General features: G+C 44.9%; 1 protein-coding gene and 1 long non-coding RNA gene across 6 annotated transcripts in view; one reads left to right on the forward strand and one right to left on the reverse strand.

Moving 5' to 3' along the window:
* Nucleotides 1-16,926, reverse strand: part of LOC140899736 (uncharacterized) — a 17,957-nt gene extending 1,031 nt beyond the window's left edge. The window contains exons 1-2 of the long non-coding RNA XR_012155434.1: nt 12,279-16,926; nt 10,950-12,000 (exon numbers count right to left, since the gene is read on the reverse strand). This is a non-coding gene — a long non-coding RNA (uncharacterized lncRNA). The remainder of the gene's footprint in view (nt 1-10,949; nt 12,001-12,278) is intronic.
* Nucleotides 16,176-26,743, forward strand: part of CRK (CRK proto-oncogene, adaptor protein) — a 49,712-nt gene continuing 39,144 nt past the window's right edge. For 4 of the 5 annotated variants that reach the window (XM_073315694.1, XM_073315696.1, XM_073315699.1 and 1 more), the window contains exon 1: nt 16,392-16,747. In XM_073315694.1, the coding sequence (XP_073171795.1) occupies nt 16,504-16,747 (244 nt within the window). In that variant the 5' untranslated portion in view covers nt 16,392-16,503. The other variant, XM_073315697.1, reaches the window with a different exon arrangement.

The following is a 26,743-nucleotide window of genomic DNA, read 5'->3' on the forward strand; positions in this document are numbered from 1 at the left end:
TGGTGGTGAGGTTGGAGGGTCCCAGGGGAAGGGAAACCCAGCAGGTTCGGTGGGGAACAGGGATTGGAGATGTGGAACCTGGAGGCTGCAGATGGAGTTGGGGAGTGCAGTGATGAGAAAGTGTGGCCCAGCAATGGAGAAATAGGTTGGAGCCAGTTGGGGGTGGGGTGTCATGGAGGATGTTGGGGGCACCCTGAAATGCAGAAGCAGATGGGGGTGGATTTGGAGGGCCAAGGAAAGCCCATGTATAGGGGGCAGGGTGGGGAGGGGTGAATGAAATGTTGGCGAGCCTGGGGATGGGAGAGCAGGTTGGAGGGCATTGAATGGGTCCTGGGGTAGGGAAGGCTGGGATGCACTGAAGAAATGTTGCGGGGCCTAGTGTTGAGGGAGAAGGTTGAAGTGGACTGCGGGGGTGTTGCTAAATATGATTATCCTATTTGTGTGCATGTATCATTTTTGTATCTGAAGTTAAGAATATTGACTATGTGTCTGTATTTCAAATGTGCTTACTCTGGAAAACACCCACAACTAGCCTTTCAGGTACAACAACAAAGAAGCCAGACAGCGCTAATGGCTCATTAACAAAGAAAATGGACTATGGAAGAGTTTAGCCTTCCAATAACCTTTCAGCTGGCCTGTAAGTAATGGCTGCTATAACTCAGCAAGGACACGCAACCAGACCACACCTGTATTTTCCAACAAACTGGGCTGGGAACTCTCTTTGGAGCAAATGGTTCCTGCCATATGTTAAAACTATGTAAAGTGGGGTGTGACATCTTCTAGGGGACGCACTCCATAAACACAAGGACAATCCTGGAAACATCTGAGAAACAAAGACTGAACTGGGGGGAAGTGATAGTCCCAGGCTAAAAGGATTTCTAGCCTGTTTATGGAAACCTGGTGGACTGCTTGTATCATCAGCCAGGATGAGAATTGCTAATTCATACACAATCTTTCAAGTATTTTATGCTTAGTTGGCAGTTTTGTTTATTTGCTAAGTAATCTACTTTGATCTGTTTGCTATCGCTTATAATCACTCAAAATCTATCTTTTGTAGTTAATAAAAGAGGAGGAGAGAGGGGGCTGAGGGGCCTCACAGGTGGAGGGATGGACAGAGGATGGGGGAGAATGGGGATGCAAGTTCGAGAAGGTTTTGGCAGGCTGTGGGGGAAGCATAGGGATGGGGGTGCAGCTTGGGGTAAGCTGTGGGGTGTTGGGAAAGGAGGAGAGACAGGGGCTGAGGGGCCCCACAGATGGGGGGGATGGTCTGGGGTGCAGATTGGGGTGGGATGGGGGTGTTGGGGAAGGAGAAGAGAGGGGGGCTGAGGGACCAAACAGATGGAGGGATGGACTGGGCTGCAGGTTTGGGAAGGCTGGGGGGATGCGGGGCCTCACGGGTGGAGGGATGGACAGAGGGTGGGGGAGAATGAGGATGCACATTCGGGACTCTTGTGGCAGGCTGTGGGGGAAGCGTAGGGATGGGGGTGCAGGTTGGGGTAAGCGGTGGGGGTGTTGGGAAAGGAGGAGACCCAGGCTGAGGGGCCCCACGGATGGGGGGGATGGTCTGGGGTGCAGATTGGGGTCGAATGTGGGGTAGGGATGGGGTGCAGGTTGGGGTGGGATGGGGGTGTTGGGGAGGGAGGAGAAAAGGAGGCTGAGGGGCCCCACGGATGGTGGGATGGGCTGGGGGTCTGGGTAGGAATGGAGGTGCAGGGTAGGGAGGAGAGAGGGGGGCTGAGGGCCCCACGGATTAAGGGATGCACTGGGGGGAAGGGTAGAGATAGGGGTGCAGGTTGGTGTGGGCTGAGGGGTGTTGGGGAGGGAGGAGAGAGGGGGGCTGAGGGGCCCCATAGATGGAGGTATGGATGGGGGAAGGGTAGGGATGGGGCTGCAGGTTGGGAAAACTGGGAGGCTGGAGGTGAGAGGGGGCTAAGGGGCCCCACAGGTGGGGGGTGCATGTTGAGGAAAGCTGTGGCGTGCTTTGGGGGTGCAAGTTGGGGTGGGCTGGGGGGGTGTTGGAGAGGGAGTTGAGGGCAATGTTTCCTCTAATTTTTGACAGGCCTTGTGTGCAAAAAATTTCTTCTGTGAAAACTTTTGTGCGTGTGGTGTTTTGCCATGTGCGTGGGGTTTAGGATCTGCGTGTGTGTGCACACACGTACAGCTTAGAGGGAACAGTGAAGGGTCCCCACAGATGGAGAGATGGATTTGGGTGCAGGTTGGGGTGGCCTGGGGGGTGTTGGGGAAGGAGAAGGGGGGGCTGAGGGGCCCCACGGGTGGAGGGATGGACTGGGGTGCAGGTTGGGTGGGCTGGGGGTGTTGGGGAGGGAGGAGACAGGGGTGCTGAGGGGCCCCACGGATGTGGGGGATGGAATGAGTGGGAGGGTAGAGACAGGCTGGGGGGTAGGGATGGGGTGCAGGGTGGGCTTGGGTGGTGTTGGGAAAGAAGGAGAGAGGGGGCTGAGGGACCCACTGGTGGGGGGATGGACTGGGAGGGACAGGGTTGTGTGTTGGGTTGGGGAGGGGTGGGCTGGGGGGATGTTGGGGAGAGAGGAGAAAAGGGTAGGGATGGGGTGCAGGTTGTGGGGGGCTGGGGAGTGTTGCAGAGGGGGAGGGGGCTGAGGGGTCACGGGTAGAGGCATGGACTCTGGGGAGGATGGGGGTGAGGGTTGGGGTGGGCTAAGGAAGCTGAAGGAGAAGGTGGCTGAGGGGCCCCAGGGATGGACTGGGGGGGCTGGAGGAGACAGGAAGACTGAGGGGACCCCATGGGTGGAAGGATGGACTCTGGCAGGGGATGGAAGTGTTAGCTGGGGGGTTTTGGAGGAGAGGGGGCTGAGGAGCCCCATAGATGGGGGGGATGGACTCAGGGGGCTGGGGATGCTGGGGAACGAGAGGGGGCGCTGAGGGGCCCCACTGGTGGAAGGACCGGGGGAAATGGGAGATACAGGGTGGAGAAGGCTGTGAGGAGCGGGGGGGCATTGGGCTGAGGGGTACCAAATGTACCTGAGAAGACAGAACGCTGGAAACTACAACTTCCATGATGTGTCGCTCATGACCACAGCAACTCGTGGGGACCCAAGACAATCTCCTAACACGCTGGGGTTGGCAGGAGATTTAGCGTCCTGGAGAAAGAAGTCACTTCCCCTTGGGGCCTCGCCCTGCAAACGGAACCTCTGATACCGAAAGCAGCCCCGACCCCCGCACCCAACAGGAAACGCCGGGCCCTGCATACGTACGCCCGGGCATATTACATCTCCCACAAGCCACTGCGCCATGACTCCTTCCTAATGCCTCCCCCCAGCCCAGACCGGCCTCCCCTGGGAACACAGCAATGATGGGGACAAGGGGCATGGAGGGGCCATGGCTGTGGAAGGGTGCCTGCAATAGGGGGATTTACGGGATGTGTGTGTGTCCTGAAGAGGATTGAGGCTGAGGGGCAAAAGGGGGGCAGGTAGGCAGGGCGTGTGGGAGATAGGGTTGAGCAGAGGGATTGGAGCTGCCTGCAGTTTTGGGATGCGGGGTTGTGACTAGACCCATCGGGGTTGAAGTGGGAGCAGCCTGCTTTGGGACCCGCTAGGGGGGCATGGGCAGGAGGGCTGCGGGGATAGGGGAGATTAGGGGATTTTGGATAAGAAGGATTGGAGTACAGGTGCCCTGGGGGAAGGAAATTGGAGGGATTAGGGGGTTTTATCTAGGTGATTGGGAGAGGATGAGAGTGCCTGGGGGTGGGGGAGCAGGAGATGAAGTGGTTTAAGAGGAGGAAACTGAGGCATGTAGGCCAGGAAACGTCCCAGAACATAGAGACCCAAAGGGAAGCAACTTTAATGTGAAGCAATGAGATGCCGCCTAATGACCTTGTTGAGGGGCTGTGGAGAACCAGATAAAGTGCAACTAACTGCAATGGGGAAAATCCACCAGGGAGAAAAAACTGACTCCACTGGGAAATCAACCCAGCTCCAGATAGCCTGGGTTGCCCAGCAATTCGGGGTTGGAGCAGGAATTCTCCCCCTCCCTCTCCCAGACCTGTTCATTGTCTGGCAATTACCAGGGAAGGGCAAGGCTAAAGAGTCCTGAACAAACAGCCCAGCATGGTGTGACCAAATGCAACCCTGTATTCCTATCTTGCACATTGTTGTAATTATCTTTGGACAAAATATGCTTTGTGAGGGAACAGCTGAAAAGTAATAACTCACTGATCAACACTATCATGGTGAAATGTACATAGCAACATTCTGTGTAAAGTTATGAAATCCCCATGTAGGGTGTTAAAGGGTAGCCCTGATTAAGTAGCACTGGCCAAGCAGGCCTGTCATGTTTGCCTCAATTTGCATATCAGCTGTAAACAGAGGCCACAGAGGACAAGAGAGGGAAGAAAGAAGCATTTCAGCATCCCCACGTGAAAACAAACAGCACAAAGCCTCCTTCCTACACCAGACTCCATATCGCCTTGCTCCCAGCAAGAAAGAACTTTACCTAAGGGTCAAGCTTGAGCAAACACTTTTCAAAGGGTGACTGAATTAAAGTGAGGGGCAAAACCACCCCAAATTCTCTGTCCCTACCCATCTTTCTCTTTCACTTAAGATGATAAGAAAACAGCTGTTGGACTGTGGAAGCAGATCCTGACCTGAGAGTGTGGGCAGCAATGTTACTGGTACCTGTGGGAAGGGACTTCATAAGCCTAGTTACGTTTAGAAAACATTTTATCTTTATTTTTCTTTATTTTTTTCTCTCTGTGTTGTGACCTGTGTGGATAATTCCATTTAAAGTGGCAATTTTTTGTACATTTTGGGGGTAAAATCAAGGATAGGGAGTGCGTTGGGTCACCCTGCATGTGGTAGCTCAGGCTGATGGAAGGCAAAGCGTGATGGGTGTATTGTAGGGTTATAAAACACTCCCCATCAGAATCTGTTACTTTGCTGTTGACTAGCATGAAGAGTCCATGTACAAAGGAGCATTGCCAAAGTTTCTCCAAATCATTAACTTCAAACATTGTATTGAGATCTCACAGTAGGGGCAAGGCCCTAAGGGCACGATGCAGGTGATTGGATTGAGGAAAAAAAGCTGTATAGTGGTTGTCATAAATATAAAGGGAAGGGTAAACCCCTTTAAAATCCCTCCTGGCCAGAGGAAAAATCCTCTCATCTGTAAAGGGTTAAGAAGCTAAAGGTAACCTCACTGGCACCTAACCAAAATGACCAATGAAGAGACAAGATACTTTCAAAAGCTGGGAGGAGGGAGAAAAACAAAGGGTCTGTGTCTGTCTGTATGCTGCTTTTGTTGCGGAAAGAACAGGAATGGAGTCTTAGAACTTTTAGTAAGTAATCTAGCTAGGTATGTGTTAGATTACGATTTCTTTAAATGGCTGAGAAAAGAGCTGTGCTGAATAGAATGACTATTCCTGTCTGTGTGTCTTTTTTGTAACTTAAAGTTTTGCCTAGAGGGATTCTCTATGTTTTGAATCTAATTACTCTGTAAGGTATCTACCACCCTGATTTTACAGAGGTGATTCCTTTACTTCTATTAAAAGTCTTCTTGTAAGAAAACTGAATGTTTTTTCATTGTTCTAAGATCCAAGGGTTTGGGTCTGTGGTCTCCTATGCAAATTGGTGAGGATTTTTACCAAACCTTTCCCAGGAAGTGGGGTGCAAGGGTTGGGAGGATTTTGGGGGGAAAGACGTGTCCAAACTATGTTTCCCAGTAAAACCAGATAAAATTTGGTGGTGGCAGTGGAAATCCAAAGGCAAAGGGTAAAATTAATTTGTACCTTGGGGAAGTTTTAACCTAAGCTGGTAAAAGTAAGCTTAGGAGGTTTTCATGCAGGTCCCCACATCTGTACCCTAGAGTTCAGAGTGGGGAAGGAACCTTGACAGTGGTACATTGTGAGATGTGTAGGATATCCTGGCCTATATAGGTTATTGTACTTTGGAGGTCGCATGGGAGACAGAGTGTCTTGTGCTTTCTTCCACCAGGGAGTAAGCAGCCAGAAACTTCTATTCAATGGGGAAATTGTAATTTCAATTCCCTTAATTACAGTTTTAAACCATACCCTGTCAACAAATGCCTCAAACATGACACCATTACACATGGGCAATGAGGTAGTCCTGCTTGGATGGACAGGACCAGCCCTGTACACTGAACAGGCAACAATCGAGATAGGGTGAGACAATCCTCAGTGCTAAGGGAGCTAACAGTGGTTCAGAAAACAGTTTATTTGATTCTCTGAGTAACAAGAGACTTGGTGTTAGGCACCTTAGAAATACTTGAAACAGATTGTAATTCAAGAAGCCAAGTCCAAAAAGCATTTACTGCACTGAGCTGGGGTGGGGTTGATTTGTCTGTGTTTTTTTGCATGTTTTCTTGTGTTAATCTGAGTGATGCGGAGGCCTCTGAATGTAAACAGTTTTTAATTAAGCCTAAAATGAGTTCAGGGTGACAAAAACATCACCAAAAATAGTCTGAGATTTAGGGTGACTCAGCTCTGCTGTCCTGTGCATTGTTTCAGCTTCTGGTTTGTTTAATTCTTAAATTTCATTTATAAATCTGAACATGCAGAGACAACAATACCAATAAACAGAGCTGTGAGAGAGAGGGGGACAGGTTGGGAATGTCTCAACTTGAGTAAATTGCCAACTGTACCTCATTTATTAATCCTTATACTGATCTCAGTGATCTGAAGGTCACTGATTTTGTCTTTGGACTTTCAAGGTTAAAATGCTTTCAAATAGTCAAAGTTTGCAGAACAGATTTAGTCAGAGATTTGAGTTCTTTTTCCTTTCTAGGAGAACATCTCCAAACAGGAATACTTGTGTGCCTTGGATCCATTATTTCCTCATTGGTGGTTGAGGAGAATTCCACATCATTGTGTTTCTGTTTTGATGTCCTGTAGTCTGCTTGACAAGAATTGTAGCCACATCATCTAGGGTTTGCTGAGACAAAATGTAATGCTGTAATGTTATTCCAGTAGAATCCTAGCTTTGTGCATGCCCCATGTGATTAAGTCCCTTTTTGGTACATTATTGGCTTCTGTTTTTAAAATATTTTATTACAATGCATTAGAATAAGCTCTATATGTAGATATTTTTCTAATCAGAGTGAAATATTTTTATCCGGTGAGCAGAGTTAAGTTTTTACTCTGATTCCTGAAATTAATTTCATGTGACCTAATTCACTGCAGGTACTGTGTGTACAAAGTAGCTGCCAGCAATTAGACTGTCTTTCCTGTCAAGCAGAGAACTATCAAGCTTGAAGAGATCTTCACCATGATAGGAATGTGTTCTGTGTTCAAGGATCTAATTTGCTAAACCGCGTATTTCCCAGATAAGACACAAGGACGCAGAAATATTGTGTCTCTTCTTGCTTGTGTCTCAACAGCACGCAGTGGAGAGGAGGTGGATTTTCAGTGCACGCTTTCCATATTCACACCTGTGATACCCTAACCCTAATCCTAACCCATATTGATTTCTATTTTCTAAAGGTAGTTCTAATGTCATTTTGCCAGTGCTTGTATGCTGCATGTAGGAGACCTATGGCCCAGAATGCATGAATGGGCAGTACTAGTTCCTTATGTGGCTCCTTTTTGTTATTCTGGCTCTGATCCTCCAAATTCCATCAACAGTTTGCAGGAGTAAAATTTTGTTAGATATGCACTCACTGTATATAAATGTTGAATATTATTAAATTGTAAAAACAAAACTAAAAAGTAATTACAAATTCTACATAATAAACTTCCCCTTACATTTGTTATTATGTATAAATCTCTCTCCTTGGTGTTGTTGAACATGCATGTTCTCAATAGAATGGTAGATACGGCAATAAACCTATCTTAATATGGGTTTTATTGGTACAGTCAATTTTTTTACCCTTGATAGGCATCATGTTCTGAACTTTTAACTCAGCACCAGAAACCTAGTCACAGGGTACATAATAAAGGGTTAAGTACTTCCCAAGTGTGAGGGGCAGCATGAGAGAAAGCACAAAGGTGCTTGTTTGAAATTTTAACTGGGCAATGGAAGTTTGGCATCATGGACTGATTGGAGGCAAACACTGACAGCTCTACAGCATATAAAAGATGCTAGGTGGGTATCTTATGTTTGATGCAACAGAGAAGGGGAAGCTGGTGAAGAGATGCAAAGAGAGGGGAGATATGGTTAAAGCCACGGTCTAGGAAAATTATCATTGTAGCAGCACCCTGAGCGGAGATCAGTGGGGTAAGATTGCATTTGTCAAGGCCAGAGAGAAGGATGTTGCAGTAAGTGAGACATGAGATGATGAGAGCATGGACAAGAATTTTAGCTGTGCAGATGGACTGCTGAGACTCTAGATTAGAAAAGTTATGCAGAAAGAATCTGCAAGATTTAGACGTAATCTAGATGGGAGGACCTAGAAGAGAGGTTATGGGCTGAGTGACAGGCAGGATGATGGTACTGTCCATAGTGATCAAGAAAGGAGGTAGCAGGGAGGACTTGGGGGAATGGGGAGATTAGGAGAAGTGTTTTAGCCATGTTCGATGGATGAGTGGACAATGTCAGAGGCTGAGATTTTAGTTTGGAGAGGAGACAGGTCTGGTGTAGATATGTCTGTGAGCTGTCAGCACAGAGATGATAGCTGAATTTGTGTTTACAGGTGAGATTACTCAGAGATAAGATGTAGAGCAGGGGTCTCAAACTCCCAGCCCACGGGCCATCTGCGGCCCGAGAACCTCCCCACTGCAGCCCATGGAGGAGAGAGACATGCAGCCACGCTGCCAGCTCTGTCTGCTGCAGGCACGGCCCCCCGCAGCTCCCATTGGCTGGAGGAGAGGGACAGAGATACCATCTCTAGTGGCTGGGCAGAGTCAGCATCATTAGTTACCGGGCAGAGTCAGCCATGGAGGCAGCATCACTTTTTTCCACAATGAATATAAACAAGTCAAAATACCAAACAACTATCTGATAAACACCTTGCTGCAATCCTGAAGGTTTCAACTGCTCAGTCACTGAGGCCAAACATCAACAAACTGACAGAACTGAAGCGTTGCCAGGTGTCTAGCAAACACCAAAAAAACCTCTGGCAGGCAAAGAATTGTATAAAGTTGTATGACAGTTTTATTATTTCTAAGAAATTCAAAATAAAAAATATAAACGTATTCTTTTCTGAACACCATCTTCAGTGACATTATTGGCCCAATGGGAGGATTTGAGGACTGGCACCGGCCCTAAGGTAAATTGAGTTTGAGACCCCTGGTGTAGAGGGAGAAGAGAAGGGCAATTAGCCACTACAGAGAAACCATTTAAACCAAAAAGTGTTCATTAAGCTAACTTTTCCTACTGGGAACCAGACTGCTGCTGCAACAAGGATGGGATGGGATGGGATCACCCTGGGGAATACATTTTTAGGCCACCACTAGGGTCTTTGCAAAACCAAAATTACCAAAAAAAACCCACTGATCAATCACTGAGCAGATGTCCAGCTACATCTGCACAAGCAGTGCACAGGCCCTCACAATCTTGAAACAGGACAGAGAAGACTACAATGCCCATGAGGCATCAGGGCCTGGTGGGGAGCTGCACTAGATACACAGAGGCAGCAGCAACTTTAAGTCCTTCTCTCACACCCTCTCCCCACCATATATCTGTACCCAACATGACCACTATCCGCCCCCCCTGTACAAACACCTTTACACCCCTATATGTCTGAATCACAATGGGACATAGGCAGGTGTACAAGTCCGTGAAGGGAGACCGAGCAGGACAGGCAGGGAGACAGTGTGTTGGCCAATACAGAAGAGAGTAAAAAAGGAAAGCAAGAAAATCAACACCTGTAATCACCTTCCTGGTTCCAGCTCTTGGCAGGGAGGAGCATGTCTTCCCAAACAATGGAAGATCAGCAGCTTCCAAGATGGGGAAATTCTCCTTCTGCACTCAGAGCTAGTTGGGAACCTTTTATTAGAATCTAAGGGAAGCACTCTGTGTAGTCATCAGGGCTGTCACCACAGCCTTTACCAGACAGACACTTATATTAGTGACAGCAACAGCCACTTTCTGCTCAGATGGTCCTGCCTGGCATCTGTCTTGAGACTAGGCTGGTCTCACTCTTCATCTTGGAATAGAACTGAACTTCAGCTCCACCAGTTTTCCCTTGCAGAAAACACAACCCAAAAAGAAAGTTAGTGGCAGAGACTTCAATGGTATTTGGCTCTGGTGTTTGCTATTCCAAGGGATTTTTCCTACCCCTCACTCCCCCGAGACAATAATGGTTAAATGAAGAGGCACCTATCTGCTCCTGGACCCAAAGTACTCATGCTGCACAGCAGACTGTTGTCCCTTCCCCTTAATCCCAGAGAGGTCTGTACCTAACCAGAAAGCTCACGTTCTCTGAAGGAAGCTAGAGTCGGTACAAAGTGCAGTGACCAGTTACTCACACCCAATGATGTGGAAGAAAGAGAGTTGAGGATGGAATATCTCTGGTTACAGGCAATTTGCCCTCCTGCAATTTTAACCATTGTGAGAGGTGCCCCCTGGGGTGCTACCTGGAAGTGGGGTACCACTGAGCCCCTTGACTCACCAACCTGGGTTCCCTCTCACACTGTACTGCTGTGACAATCTGCAAAACCCTCCAGCCTGCACTTTCACCAGCATCACACTGGACACACCCAGCTGCAGTTACGTGCAGGCTCTCTAACCACCAGCTTCCCAGACTAGGACCCCAGAGCAGTACCATCCTGCCCTAGTCAAATCTGGCCAGTATATGGGTTTAATACCTGGTCCACCTCTCCAACAATGTGAAGAAAACAGTGCACACTTGTGGTAACCAAGCAGAGATTTTCCCTAAGCACTCCAGTCAAAGATCACTGGTTTAACAACTACAAAAGATAGATTTTAAGTGATAGCAAACAGATTACCTAGCAAACAAACAAAATATACAAACTAAGCTTAATATACTAAATAGACTGGATATGAATAGCAGATTCTCACCCTAAACTGGTGGTACAGGAAGACTTGTAGATTCTTGAGGCACAAGCTACACTTGCTTGCAGCTTGGAATCCCCAGGTGTTTCATATGCAGGCTAGAAATCCCTTTAGCCTCGGTCCAGCACTTCCCCCAGTTCAGTCTTTGTTCCTCAAGTGTTTCCAGGAGTCTTCTTGCGTGGGGAATGAAGAACCACAGATGATGTTACTACGTGCCTTATACAGCTTTTTGCAAATGGCAGAAACCCTTTGTTTCAAAGCTTGGTTCCTAGACCAGTTTGTGGAAAAATACTGATATCCCAAGATGGAGTCCAGCATCATGTGGCCTAGTCACATGTCCTTGTAGAGTCATAGCAGCCATCACTCACAGGCTGTCTGTAGCATTCTCAGGAAGGTTCACCACATGGGGGATAAGCTTCTCCTAAGGTTTGTTGTTTTTCCTGGTGGCCCATTGCCCTGAATAGGTCCTTCCACACCCACTATCTAGACTGAAAGCATGTTATCTAGTGGGCATTACCCAGGAGTAACTATACTTGAAGTACCAATATATAGTCAGTATTTATAACTTCAGATACAAAAATGATACATGCATACAAACAGGATAATATTTGGAAAATATATTTTCAATGACACCATACATGACCCATCTTGCATAAAATGCATCCTAATGATGCCATAATCATATCATAGTAATATCACTGTGAAGAATATCTGGTACAACTTCACAACCATAGTTCAGGGAAACTTACTTTCCTTTCCCTGGGCCCTGACAACTTGCTGAGAGAAAAGCAAGGACTCCCCCAACCTTCACATGCCCCAGATTTATTCAGGGATTTTGCTCTCAGTAACACACCCTATGCTGATACAACACATTTCTCTCCACAGACAAGAGTGTTTACAGCCCTCTCTCAATACTTACCTTAAGCAAATTTCCATTTGCATTTACTCCACAGCTCACTCTGATTTCCTTTCTGCTGAATGGGCTCTGAGTGGCTGCTCCTTCTCCCGGTCTCTGCCCCAGTTGGCCATTCTCTTATTGACCCAGTGTCATTAGAAACTGACAACAGAAAGAGAGAACACTTGTAACCTAGGCCAGCACTCATATGTGGAGGACACACACAGTCAGGTCACCAGCTTCCTTCCCTATTCCCCTACAGCCTAGCCAGTGCTTGAAGTGATCAGCACTGATAAGCTACCACAGTCCCCCCAGGTCTCTCCCTATCCCCATCCCATCCCATCCCACAAATCCCATGCCTGGCCAAGATGCTCAGGTTCTCTGAATGAAGAGAAGACTGAGTACAACCAGGGTAAATAATGTTGTGACCAATGACTCACATCCAGAGATGTGGAAGGACAGACCAGGCATAACAGAGTGTCCCTCGTTGCCGGCAGGCTCCGTCCTTCGCATTCAGTCTAGGGGAGCAGGGTAATGCTCCCAGCCCATTACCAGCCAAAGGCAGGGATCCATCCTCCCCAGAACTCATTCCATACGAACGAAAAACATCTTTTTGCTCTCAGAGAGGGCTCTGACAACTCAGACACTTGATACAGACATAACCAAGGCTCCTCTCACTTCGCTGTCACCACCAGGCAGGACTCTTTGGCTCCTCAAGTCCACTGCGAAGTAGGATGTCCAGGCTGCTTAAGTCCTCTTCTTCCAGCTCCTCCTCTAGTGGGGCTGCTCCATTGCAAGCACAGCAAATAAACCAAGAGCGAGCCATCACTGCCCAAAACCTGTGCTGGGGTGTGAGTGCCTGCCCTCACACTCCCATCTGCACTAGAGCATACCCACTAGATTAACAGAGACACAGTCAGCAATGATGGGTTTCTTGGCTAGTCAATCTCCAACACTTTGGCACCCTGTGGCTAACATGATCCCACCCCATCTACAGGGGACTACTGATACAAGCTACCTAAATAAACCTACTAATAAATGACTGAGCAGATATCCATTGGCACCACGTTCTACAACAGGGTTTCTCAAACTGGATGTCGCAACCACTCAGGAGGTCACACGGTTATTATGGGAGGTTGCAAGTCAGGGGCAGTACCATCCTCTTCCAAGTGAGGGGGCTGAGGTTGCTACACCAGCGGTGCACCTATTTTGGAGCACATTCAAGGTTCTTTGTGAGGGTCATGAAGAAACTTTGCCAAAGTCACATTTCACAGCAGTTTCTATCGCCCCATTGCCACTGTGGTGCTTCTGGCATCTGCGCTGCTTTCACTACTCACCATCGATCTGGCGCTTCCTCCTGGTCCCTCTTGTGGTCAACCCCCCCATCCACAATTTGAATGCCATCATTTTGTCTCTCCCTCTAGTAGGCAGCCCTTCTCTCACTCCAGGAACTGCAGTCTCCTCTTTGTGGATTGGCCCTTCATCCAAGTCACTAAGGTCCTCCCCTTCCGGGGAATTCAAAGTCCTTCCAGACCCACTGGCTGGGGCTGGCATCTCCAATGCCCTTGTCACTTCCCAGTGGGGAACCCAAGCCTGCCCTCAAGACTGGGTTCCAGCCCAGGACCCTGTAACAAGCAGCCAAAATTCCTGCATGGTCCTACCCCTCGCTACTGTTTCCCTGGGCTTCTTCCTAATTATCTAGCTTCCCCCTTTCTGGGTTTGCCAGCTTCCCAACTTCCTCCACTCAGGGAGTGACTTAAACCTACTTCCCTGCCTTCCTCCAAGAGCTTCTCTCTGCTTTCAGCTCCTGGGTTTTACAGAAGCCCCTCCAGTCCTGTTCCTGATTAGGTGAGCCTGCTTCCAATTAACCCCTGTGCCTTGGCTCCTCCTCCAGGTGTAGCCTGTAGAATTAATTGGCCTACTGCCCACCTTAATCCCTCCCACTACTTTTTGGGATGGGCAACCATCACAGGGGCACTAAGTCTGTTGTGAAACATGATATTTGTTAATATCACATTTCACAGACTCCCAGCTACCTATGAAGTCTGCTGTGAAAAGTGATACTTGTATATTTGTTAATATCACTTTTCACAACAGACATTCTAGGGCCCCATTGCCATCTGTATTTCTGTGCTATTGCTGGCCTTCAGAGCTGGGAGACTGTGAAGGTGTTTGTTAATATCACTTTTCACAGCATCCCAGCTCACTAGCAAGTCTTCTGTGAAGCAACATAGAAGTAATGGTGGCAATACTGCGCTAAATCTGCTGTGCAAAGTGATATTAACAACGTTTCTTCGCAAACCCTCAGTATTAAACAATAAACTATTTTAAAAAATAATTTTTCTGCTTATAACAATAATTTGATAAAAATTTGTTTTAGTGTTAATTTAAAAGTGGTGAGAAAAAGTAAATTAACTTAAACAATATTATACATTTAGTATTTAAAATAGTGTTAAATATTTTTCATTTCTCACATGCTTGCTGTGTGAAAGGATCGCCAATGCAAAAAGTATGAGAATCCCTGCTGTAATCACCCACCTGGATCTAAGCTTCTTCTGGGGAGGACATATTACACCCTGTCCTGGGTATTAACTTCCCCATCCTACAAGCAGCTATCTTATCCTGCCCCCTGAACACGTAGGTAGTTAAGAACCTTTTCTTGTTTTAGAGTAGCAGCTGTGTTAGTCCGTATTCGCAAAAAGAAAAGGAGTACTTGTGCAACCTTAGAGACTAACAAATTAAAAAAAACACTTTTCCTGGTAACCCAGTCCCACCTAACATAGGAAAGACTAGGAGGGCTAGACTCAAAGCTCTAACTGGACACTTATTTGAGGTTGCTCTGCTCACATTTGGACCACTGTTGCCTGGAGCCATTTATGTCAAACAGGGTGGGCTTGTCGGTCTCCATCTTTCGAGTCTTGGCTCAGATTCTCCTATGGCAGGAAACCAACCACAAATGGAGCATTGGTGGCAGAGACAGCAATGGGACAGGCTCATACTCTTGCTTCTCTCATGTGAACTGTCCCCCGCAGCCCCCAACAATACTCCCCCATGTAGTCATAGCTACAATGAAGGGGCAGCTGGATGCTCCTGTACTGTGATAAACAGCATCCAAAACAGTTACCATTCACAGGAGACTATTGCCCCTCTCCCTTCTCTTTATCCCCAGGGAGGACTCATGTTCTTTGAAGGAAACCAAGACCAAAGACAGAGAAGGAAAAAAAAAAAGGTGAATAGTGACTCAAACCCAACAACTTGTATGAGGAGACAGATGAGGACTGAGCATCTTTATTTACATTCTTCTGGGAACCGGTTTTCCTCTGGAGAAGACATATGCCCTGTTTCAAACGTGGGGCCTGCACAGTTTGGTGACAACAATATTTTAAAAACAATTCTGTTATGCAGAGTAAATGACAAGATAGTAAACACAGCACTGACATGAGCTTCAGTCATCTTCCCAAATAAAAATGTTTAACCATGTCTTAAAAGAAAAAAATTCTTTAGTTACTAATTTTTTAGCCAAGGTTTTTAATTCAAAGACATATTTTAAGTCCCACACTGGCTGCCAATTAAAGTTAGGGTAATTATTATTTGAAAATTATAAATACTAAAGAGCTTTGGTTATTGCTTGAAAACAAGTTCAATCTGAAGGATAGTTTACAAAGTTGCTTGTCCTGGTGCAGTTAGAAACATCCAATGCTAATTAACAGTTACTTGAAAACTTGTTAACGCTGCACAGACGTTCCGTGATTCCAAAGGACGCAAACAGAAAGGGAAAAATCCGTCCTTGCCCTTCTCAGACCGTCCCAACGGTTGGACCCTGCTCCTGCAACACTGGTGAACCAGCCGTGCCACACACACGATAGTTACCGGGAGGGGGAATCTGGGAGAGACTTTGGGCCCCTGCCTGGAGGCTGCAGAGCCCGACACCAGCCCGCCCTCGGCTTGGGACGGCGGGAGCTCACCAGAGCGGCGCTGCTTAGGAGCAAACTTCCGCGCAGGCGCAGCACTCTCCTTGCGGCCGATGGCAAATCAGCCTGTACAAGCCACTTCATTTTATTGACCTCCAAAGGGCGGTGGCGCCAGCCCAAATAGGTATGTCGGGGCGCTGAGGGAGGCCCTTTTCTTGTTAAATGTCGGTTTAGTTCGCACTGGGGTACACCCCCAGTCTCAGGACCTTCCTTCAATTGCCACCGATTACTTCTGACCTTCTTGTAATGGCGGTTGTGCAGCGCAGTACTTTCCCTATCCCCGACCGTCCCATTATGGCGGTTCCTCAGGAGCGCTTTTCTGCTTATTCCACGACCTTCGGTCAGTGGCTGCTCAGTGCGCGCGCGCGCATTGCAGGGTAACCTGGACCTTCTGCTTATGGTAGAAATGTCTCTACGGGGCATTTGAAATTATGGAAAGCGCCCTTTTTGCGCCCGCGAAAAGCGCTGACTAACCGCTTATGACCTCCTATGGCCGTGCAGTCTGCGCAGGAATATGACGTCCACGGATTGCGATTTTTTTGCTAGCAGTGGCTCAGTTAGTGTCGTCACGGCTGGTAGGTGAGGTCAGCACAGGGGCCGCCATTTTGGGTGGCGGGGCTGGGATCGGAGTGGGGCCCTTGGGTTGTTGTGGCCCGCAGGGGGAGTTAGTGCGGCTCACGGCGCAGCGGCCCCCATGGCCGGGCAGTTCGACTCTGAGGACCGGGCGAGCTGGTATTGGGGGCGGCTGAGCAGGGCCGAGGCTGTGTCGCTACTGCAGGGGCAGCGCCACGGGACCTTCCTCGTGAGGGACTCGGGCACCATCCCCGGGGACTTCGTGCTGTCGGTGTCTGAGAGCTCCCGGGTCTCGCACTACATCGTGAACAGCCTGGGGCCGGCGGGAGGCCGAAGACCTGGCGGCGAGGGCCCCGGGGCCCCAGGTGAGTGCGCGGAGCCGGGCCGGGCTAGGGAGAGTGGCTGCTTTGATTGTCTGACCCGGGGGTTGTTGCTGCACCCTGGCCCTGTATCCGACTTTGTTTTGCGTTGGGGAAAGCGCGGCCTCAGTTTCTCCCGAAACAGCGGGCAGGCTGCGGGCACTAGCCAAAGAGCCACATTGCCCCTGCCCCCGCCCACTCCAGACTGGCGTTCTGTCTCCTGAGGCCCGGCTGTGCCGTTCGTGTTTGTCTTTTGGTTCCGCACTGGGAACCGCTAATTTTGGGGTCCCTAGTTACTGGGGAGCGGCTCCAGGACTCCCATCCCCCGCCACATGACCTGCAGTATTCCTAGCTTTAAAATCGGGTTGGACGTTATTTGGAGGACTAAAATAGTGCATGTATGGACACTGACCAAGATGGGGGCGTCTGGACTTCCATCCTGAAGTCATTACTCAGATTTCCCATCACTGTATATAAGCCTGCAAAAGTAAACTGCAAAAGTAAATGCAAAAGTAAACTGCTACCACCTATCCGGAGGAAGTTGAAACTTTACTGTTGTTTTACATTTTGAATTTGCACGAAACAATTGAAGACAATTGGCATATTAGAGACTTGGAGGATTTTGAAAAATAACAATTTAAATTCCTCATTTGAATGAGATATTCTTGAATGAGGGAGAACCCAAGATTTCCATTATTTAATTTCAAACCTCAAATGACTGATGAGTCTGAAAAGAAAATGATATGTTAATTTAGTAACTTACGTGCTCCCGCTGTTCAAATAAATGTTAAAAGTGGATGCTAAGCACAAATACCCTTTCATACTTGGAGAATAAGCAGACACGTGATGAATTCTAGAATGGATTAAAACCTGAGATATGAAAATACAAATGTCAAACTGTATTTCAATACAGTCAAACAATGTCAAACATCTAGAATCAAAGGACATTGGTCATACTTACAGGATGGAGGACTGAATCCAAAAGCAGTGCTTCTGAATTTAGGAGTCATGTTGAGCATGACTTCCCAATGCAGTGCTGTTGCTAAGAGGGGTAATGTGATCCTTGGATGTATAAATGGAAATATTGAGCCATAAGGTACTACTTTTGTATGGAGCATCACTTGAAACCGTTATTAGAATGCATCCAGTTCTGGTGGCCACTCTCCAAAAAGGATATTGAAAAATTAGAAACAGTCCAAAAATTGGGATATTTTGAAGTCTGGAAAACCTGAAATCCAGCAGGAGACTTAATAAGTCTTTTATTTAATTTTAAGAAAGAGAAGGTTACAAGGTGAATTGAACCTGGTATTTAAGTACCTTTGGAAGCAGGGTAATTATTCTGGAATAAAGTCCCTTTTTCCAGAGCAGAGTGTCCACATGGGGGCATTACATCAGCATAGATCTATCAGAATGTTCCCCATATAGACACGTCCAAAGGTGTAACAAGCGCTAGCGGCTGGAAGTTAGTCAAAATCAACTGGAAATAACGTGCAAATTTTTGAGTGTGTGGGTAGTTAACTTTGGGAACAATTTAACAAGGGATGTGGTGGATTCTCCATCACTTGATAGGGTTCAGTCAAGATTGGAAGATGTCTTTCTAAAAGATATACCCTAATTTGAATCATGACAGGTTTCAGAGTAACAGCTGTGTTAGTCTGTATTTGCAAAAAAAAAAAGGAGTACTTGTGGCACCTTAGAGACTAACCAATTTATTTGAGCATAAGCCTTTCGTGAGCTACAGCTCATTTCATCCGAAAGCTTATGCTCAAATAAATTGATTAGTCTCTAAAGTGCCACAAGTACTCCTTTTCTTTTTTCCTAATTTGAATACAAGTTTTGGGTTTGTTTCAGGAATTAATGAATGAAATGTTATGGCTGGTGTTATGTAGGACAGAATAGATTATCATAATGGTCCATTCTGGTGTCAACCCTTTGAGTCTATATGGGCATGGCAGATGTGCCAGCCTTTCTTCTGGGGTATTACCTTTCGTTTTGCAATGTGCAGGATGCTTGAATTATAGTAACATAGTAATTCTCACACTGGGTCAAACTCATGGTCCATCTAAACTAACATCTGTTCTCTGACAGAGGCCAGAACCAGATGCTTCAGAGGAAGGTGCAAGAAACGTTGCAGTAGGCAGATGTGGGATAATCTGCTCCCCATGAAAACTTTTGCTAATTGCCTAATAGTTAGAGAATAGCTTGGGCCCTGAAGCCTGATGTTTTTATAGGAAATTTTAAAAGTATATCTTCAGTATTTACTATTATTACTCTGAATACTCTTTATCGAATATAAATATCCAGTCTCTCAGAATCTTGCTAAATTCTTGGTGTCAATGCCATTCAGTAGCAGAGTTCCACTGTTGCATTATGCATTTTATGAAAAACTATTTAATTTTTATCAGTTCTGAATTTGCAATCGTTTAATTCTTCTAAATGTCCCATTGTTAAATTAATTGCACGCTTTCACTTTTAGATAAATGTAATTGGAATAGAGATGATCTAAAAATCAGACAGCTGGTGGCAAAGAGGAGTGAAGGATTCAGAACAGTTTTATACCTCATTTTGGTGCATGGACTTCCATAGTTAAGTAAATATCAGCAAGTCATCACATTTGCTTTAAATGGCTAGGATAAAACACTTCAAAGTTAGCATAGTAAAGTTAGCCTTCCCGGTGTTTTATCCTAGCCGTTTTAAGCAAATGTGATGATTTGCTGTTATTTATTTGAATATGGAAGTCTGTGCACAGTGAAGAGTCAGGTGGGTGAGTGGGAGCTGGGCTTAACCACACAGGCAGAGCACTGAATACAGAGGATAATAAGACAATGCACATTAGAGGAAATATTTTACTCTCTTATGCATATTTGGAATTTGACAGATCACTTCAAGGAAAAAATTTGAAACATTTAGGGAGCTAAACTAAATCATCAGTTGTTTTAAATTCTGTCTCTTCTAAAAGCTAATGAAGAACTCAACTATTAATTTCATTGGTTTGTACTGAAAGTGTTACTGATCAGTGTGGGAAACAAACATACCCATTTCACAAAGATTCTCTCTCTCTCACAGGTGCTGGCTTCCTCTGGGCCCTATGGGTGCTCAACCCCCCCATCTCACCCCTTCCCCCAAACCCACACCCCTTTTTCCAAGTCCCCACCCCTCCCCCACCTTTTCCCACCCCCACCCCACCTTTTCCTGCCCAGTTCCACCAGCCCTGGAGCACCCATAGAGTCAGCACCTATGCTCTCTAAAGAGAGAGAGTATGATAGGATGCAAAGTATATAGAGTGGGATTTTCCAATATGTCCAAGTGATTTAGGCACATTAATGCCAACATGTGCTCCCAAATCACTTAAGTGTTTTGAAAATCCAGACCATAATTTCAGGAATCAAGTAACCTTTACATAGAGATATCTATGCACAACACTGGCTGCAATTTGACGTATTACACATGTGAGCGATTTCTTTTAACTCGGTGAGACTACACGCATGTGTAGGAATTTGCAAGATTGGGGTCTTGGAGGTCAGAGATTTATGTCTACATCGCAGTCAGAGGTATGACTGCAGCACATTTAGTCATAGATCAGAGCTAGCTCACGTATATCTACATGTGCTGCAGTTACACCTCTGATTGTCGTGTAGACATATCCTAAGTCTTTCCTCCCTCCTGCCCCAGCATATTCTCCTCATGTAATTAGAACTCTGTTCAGGAGGCACTGGTTTATATTTTTCATAGGCTTTATGGATGATGTACTCATCTCTTCTGAGTAAGAAAATAGGTTTATGCTACCAATATTTCTGATCCTTTTCTTTTTAGCTGTAATGGTTCCGATGTTGCAATAGCTGTACTTCCAACTTAAATAGTAGAGATTTTTTTTAGCAAACATTACATGCTTGAATGTCTTTAAAAAGTGGAGAGAATATTTTATATCAATAGATCCAAATCTCTTATACCACATTGTTTTGTTTGCCTCAACTTAAGACCTATCTAAAACAGGCCTGGAGAACAAAAACCTGAATTGTTGAAGTCACTGGGATCAGAAGGTCATGTGTTGACATGGAGTGAATGGTATTGCAAAAACTAGTAAAGAACTCATTACTTGTTCCGGCCTATAATATGAGAGTAAGGGACATGTTCTGTGAAATTGAAAAGGATCCCCAGGAAATATTTTTTTCCTGTGTTCCTAGGGTGCAAAGTCACATTTCAAAGACAATTGAATAAGCTCTATACCAGGCCCATTCATTTGTGCAGTTCTATTATGTACATTGGCCAGACCGGACAGTCTCTACGTAAAAGAATAAATGGATACAAATCAGACGTCAAGAATTATAACATTCAAAAACCAGTCGGAGAACACTTCAATCTCTCTCGTCACTTGATTACAGACCTAAAAGTCGCAATATTACAACAAAAAAACTTCAAAAACAGACTCCAAGGAGAGACTGTGAATTGGATTAATTCGCAAACTGGACACAATTAAATTAGGCTTGAATAAAGACTGGGAGTGGATGTGTCATTACACAAAGTAAAATTATTTCCCCATGTTTATTTTTCCCCCCTACTGTTCCTCACAAGGTCTTGTCAACTGCTGGAAATGGCCCACCTTGATTATCACTACAAAAGGTTTTTTTTCTCTCCTGCTGGTAATAGCTCACCTTAACTGATCACTTTCATTACAGTGTGTATGGTAACACCCATTGTTTCATGTTCTCTATGTATATAAAATCTCCCGACTGTATTTTCCATTGCATGCATCCGATGAAGTGAGCTGTAACTCACGAAAGCTTATGCTCAAATAAATTTGTTAGTCTCTAAGGTGCCACAAGTACTCCTTTTCTTTATGTCCTAAAGATCTGATATATCTTTACAGTTCTAGCTTGCAAAGCTGTAAGTATTTACTTGTGGTCATACAATTATCCAGTGATTATCTGTATGCCCTTCTGAAGCATTCCTGTTTCTTTTCATTTGTTGTAAACTTACTGTCTCTTAATTTAATTGAATGTATCCTTGTTTTGTACGTAAGATTGCATGAGTTTGCTTTGCTCGAGCTCCATAGGGAAGTGCTGTAGAAAGTAACAGAGAAGAAGCACATGGGAAGTAGAAGGAAGCAAAATATACCTACAGTAAACCCTTATATAAAGTGCGTTTATACAGCGCGTTTTTGACATGATGCGGTTTTCATTTAGTGACCCGCTTTTATGTTGTGCGCACTGTTTTTATATAGCACACACTTATATGGACCTGTCCGCTCAGGTCGGGTGAGAAAACCATCGACTCAGCTCCCTCCTCAGTCCAGCTGTACCCGTGGCTTTTGTGTTGTTGACACTGCGTTGTACCAATTTTTTGGACATTATATTATGACCACCCTCATCATTTGCGTTCATCATGCCACCTAAGAGGAGTAGCGGTCCTAAAAACAGTGAGAAGAAGAGAATGAGAAGTGAGAAGAAATGGGAAATGATGAGTTTAGCTAAGAAAATAGAGATACTGGACAAGCTCCGTGCTGGTGCCTGAGTCAATGTGGTTGGTCACGAGTATGGTGTGAATGAATCTACAATTCGCACCATTAGGAAAGGCAAAGAGAGCGTTAGAGCACATGTTATGGTTGCAGGTAATGCTAGTCTTACCATCAAGAGGATGATGAGGGCAGATGTTCAGCTAAATAAAACAGAGACTCGAACACATGGATTGAAGATCTGACTCAGAAACGGGCACCACTCTGTGGGACAGTCATTAATGAGAAGGTACAGAAATTGTACGCAGCCATGTGTGAGAAGGAAGGTGAACCATTCAAAAGAATGTCATTTAGTAGTGGCTGGCTTGATAATTTTAGGAAGTACTTTAACATCCATAATGTGACATTTACAGGGGAATCTGCATCAGCTGACCACCAAGCAGCAGAACTCTTCCCTGCTGAGTTAGCAAAAATTATTGAGGACAATGATTATAAACCCCAGCAGGCTTTTAATGCTGATGAAACAAGTTTTGTTCTGGAAACAAATGCCATCCTTAACCTACATCACCCAGCAGGAGCATTCAGCACCAGGACTTAAAGCTGCGCTGTGCCAATGCACCAGGGGATTGTAAATGTAAATCAGTCAGGTGGATTTGATTTAAATCAAATTGATTTAAATCACTAGTCAGGACGACTCGATTTAATCATGGATTTCTACATAAAAGTGCATTCTTGTTGGTTGTTATAACCTTAATATATATTCTTCACAACTCAGAGATAGATGTAGGTTTCATTTTTAGAAGGTACACCGTATACAATTTAAAGTGATTTATTTTGAAAACTTTTCAGATTACTTTTACAGCTATATCAGAAAATGAATGATTGTTTGGTTATTTCATTTACCAAAGGTAATTGAAGCAGATATTTATGAAGTCACTGGGAGGTGAACTGTCTCCAATTCAGCAGGTTAATAATTAATATTTGGAGGGTTTTCTTGCCATGCTGTATTAGGAGGAGAACATCACCAGACAGACATTTAAATTGTTTTATTTAATTAAAACAACGTTACATATTCTGGATTATTTTCTTCCCCAGCAAACAGTATTTTAACAAAACAAGCATATGAATTTTTGAATTTAAACATTGACGTTTTTTAAAATCAGATTTGTTTTTGTTAAAATTGTTTTTAACTAAAATAGTCAATTTTTCTTTTTTTTAAAATATAACTATGTCTGCCAGGTCAACATGAGAAACTTAAAATATTGGCTTCTGCAGCTAACTCAGTCGTCTTCACTTTCATTTTCCTGTTTGTTCATAATCTGGAAAAGAAAAACAAGCTTTCCTGCTTTTTCAGGTGTCAAATGATTTCTCAGTTTGGGATGAATTAGTGCAAAGGAAGAAAATATTATTTCTACACTGGCAGAAAAAGCTACTTCTGTTAAAAGTGAGATGATCACTTCAACAGTCTCTGAATCCAAGTGCTTAAGTGACTTCCACCAGTTCACTGGTGTGACTTTCTTTAAGACATCATCAGAAAACATATATTTCTTGAATGGTTCTTATTCCCAAACTGGGTCTCTTTTATGGCCTGCTGCCATTATAGGTTTTCCCTTCTAGTGAGAGAATGGTATGGTAGATCTCAAATCAATGAAGGCTACACTCAGAAAGATCTCCAGACTTCTGGAATGTGCTTCTCAAACAGTTTCACTTTTGTCTCTACTGCCTGTCCCTCCCTTCTCACATTTATCTCCAGACTATTTCTCCTTGTCCAGATCTATTCCACCCCCAACAATCGTCTATTCATGGAACTTTTTGAAACTTTGCACTTTTAGAGAGAGGTAGGGGATTGACTGTGTACACAAATTTGCAGAGGGACAACAGGGTTGAGGTCTGTTGTTTCTCACCTTTATTTATTGTATTTATTTATTTACTTACTTTTTTGCTGTTAGCAAGCATGTTATCTCTGGAGACACAAATCCACAGTTTGAGAACTGCAAAACTAAGCATCTCTTATGGTATCTGCTAGACTGAGCACTGAGTCCCATTGGGTAGATAGAAAGATTAACCTAAATAATCTATACAGAAGCCCCGGAACCCCATAAGATTGGCTCTGTCATCCATGAACTATTGGAACTCATTTACAAAACTTTTCTTAAACATTACTTGCATATATTCTCCCATACTATAGAATTAGAATTTATAATCCTTATTCCATGATGAGATATATTTGAGCTATAATGTATCTTAATTAAAACTATCTTTAGATAGTTTTTTCGTCCAAAAAGCATTTTTTTCAAAAAATCTGATTAATAAAAAAATCATTGATTTTTATCCACCCTGAAACCAATGCTTGTTTACCGTGCTCAGAACCCTGTGCCTTGAAAGGCAAGCAGAAGTCTAACAAAAAAGCCTGGGTAACATCTAAACTGTTTACAGCATGGTTTACTTTATGCTTTATGTCTCAGGTAGAACTTTATTTAGGTTTTGTAACTTTATCTTTCAAGATTTTGTTATTATTGGACAATGCCCCAGGTCACTCTGCCAAAGCTCTACAGGGTAAAATGAAAATGTCAAGGTTGTTTTCCTTCCACCTAACAACACTTCATTGTTGCAGCCCTTAGATCAAGGCGTAATCAAGATATTTAAATGTTATACAAGGTGCACTATCAAGAAGATGCTAGAGGTGTTGGAGGAAAATTCAGAAATGGGCATACCAGACTTTTGCTGTTCATGTAACATCGCACACGCAATTGAAGGGATCAAGGAGTCCTGGGATGAGGTCACTGTTCCTACATCAATGCCTGTTGGAACAAGTTGTGGCCGTCAGTGATGAATAATTTCACTGGCTTCCCCACAGTACACAAGTTGGTTAGGGAGATAATGCAGATGGCCAGGAATGTTGGGGGTGAGAGATTCTCAGATATGGAGGAAACTGAAGTGGAAGAATTGATAAACTCACATCAGGAGGAGCTGACTGAGGAGAAGGTTAGTGGAGATGCATGAGGCCACTGACAGTGAAAGTGAAGACGAGCAAAAGGAACAAACTCACAGCAGGCTATTTAAGGGAAAATTTACAAATCATAGAAAAAGTCAAAAGTAATTTGATGGAGAAAGATCTAAATATGAACAGGAGCCTAACATTCAAACGGCCCTATCATGAGCTGTACAAGTCATTGCTGAGTCAGGCAAAGCAGAGTCTCATCACTGACTACATCATGCCCTCTACACACCAGTCAATAGACGCATCAACTTCAGCATTCCAGTCATCAGCCGAGCATGAACCAGAAAATACCACTACTACTTCATCCTCACCACAGTAACAACATTCCCCAGCCATCACCTAGATCATTGTCTTCAGCAAGTCATCAATTCATAGTCTTTAAGGTAATAAATAAAAAAAAAATCAACTTTGTCATGTCTGGGAACATAACACTATTTCTCCCATTTATTCTTCAGTTTATATAACACATTTGTATATAACACACGGTTTTCTAGGAACGTAACTACTGCGTGTTATAGGTGTTTACTGTATATGATTTTATTGCAATGCATATTCTTGTGGAACGCTCTGATTCTAGGCAGGAGAGGGTTACAAATACTGCAGGAGGGAAGTGTCTTTCATCACTCTCAATTATCCCTTCTAGCAAGGTGGCTGTTGGAACATGAAGGGAACTGCAAACAGCCTTCTTTGCCTGAGGCAAGGTCACTAAAATGTGGTGGCCTTCTTGGAATGGGACAGAAAGTGAAACTGAAAAATTGCGGTCCCAAAAGGACTTTCCTTTCCGGCTCAAAAAAGGAATGCTCATAAATGTAGATGAAGGGACTGAAGAAATGGGACAGAGGAGAGAGATTCTAGTAGAAACATACTGAGTAAGAACTTCAGGAAATACAGAGATTAGGTACATGCCAGCTGCAAGGAAGGAGAGTTAAGGTTGTACAGGCAAGAACTACTGGGAAGTATCAGCATGCACTCCTGCTGCATTTACTGTAGTAGTTATAGCTGTTTTGAGTAGTGGAGGGATTAGTTGGAGCAGCTTGGCAGAGCTGTGATTGTGATATGAGGCAATATGGGGGGGTACTCCTGTGAGGGGGGCTCATCCCCCCCCCCACCTCTGTATGTGTGATCAAAGGAAAGAGGTGCAAGAGAGAATCAGTATGCCTCATTTCAGTGCTAGCCCTGACACAGGGGTGGTCAGCAGTTAGATGGGAAATGTGTAGCCGGTGGATTTCATGAAGGATAAGTGAAAGTATAGCATTAGATGGCATTATGGTCCCCCCAGATTCTGTCCTCCCCATGTGGGGCAGGGAGAGGAGCTGAGAGCCCATAGAGGGACAGTCCCCGATTCCTGACACAAGGACAAAACTGACTTGGCAAGCTGATCAATTAATGTTTGTTGACCAGCTATTTGAGCACCATCAAATAGTTCAGCAAGAATGCCCTGATGTAAGCAGAGGCTGACTGTTTTGATTGCATCATGGTGCTATTCTTTCATTATTTAGAACTTAATTTTATTGTGTTTTGTATCTTTTGGAGTTAAAATAACTCACTT

This window comes from Lepidochelys kempii, chromosome 17 (assembly GCF_965140265.1).
Source record: "Lepidochelys kempii isolate rLepKem1 chromosome 17, rLepKem1.hap2, whole genome shotgun sequence".
NCBI classification, from domain to species: domain Eukaryota; kingdom Metazoa; phylum Chordata; order Testudines; family Cheloniidae; genus Lepidochelys; species Lepidochelys kempii.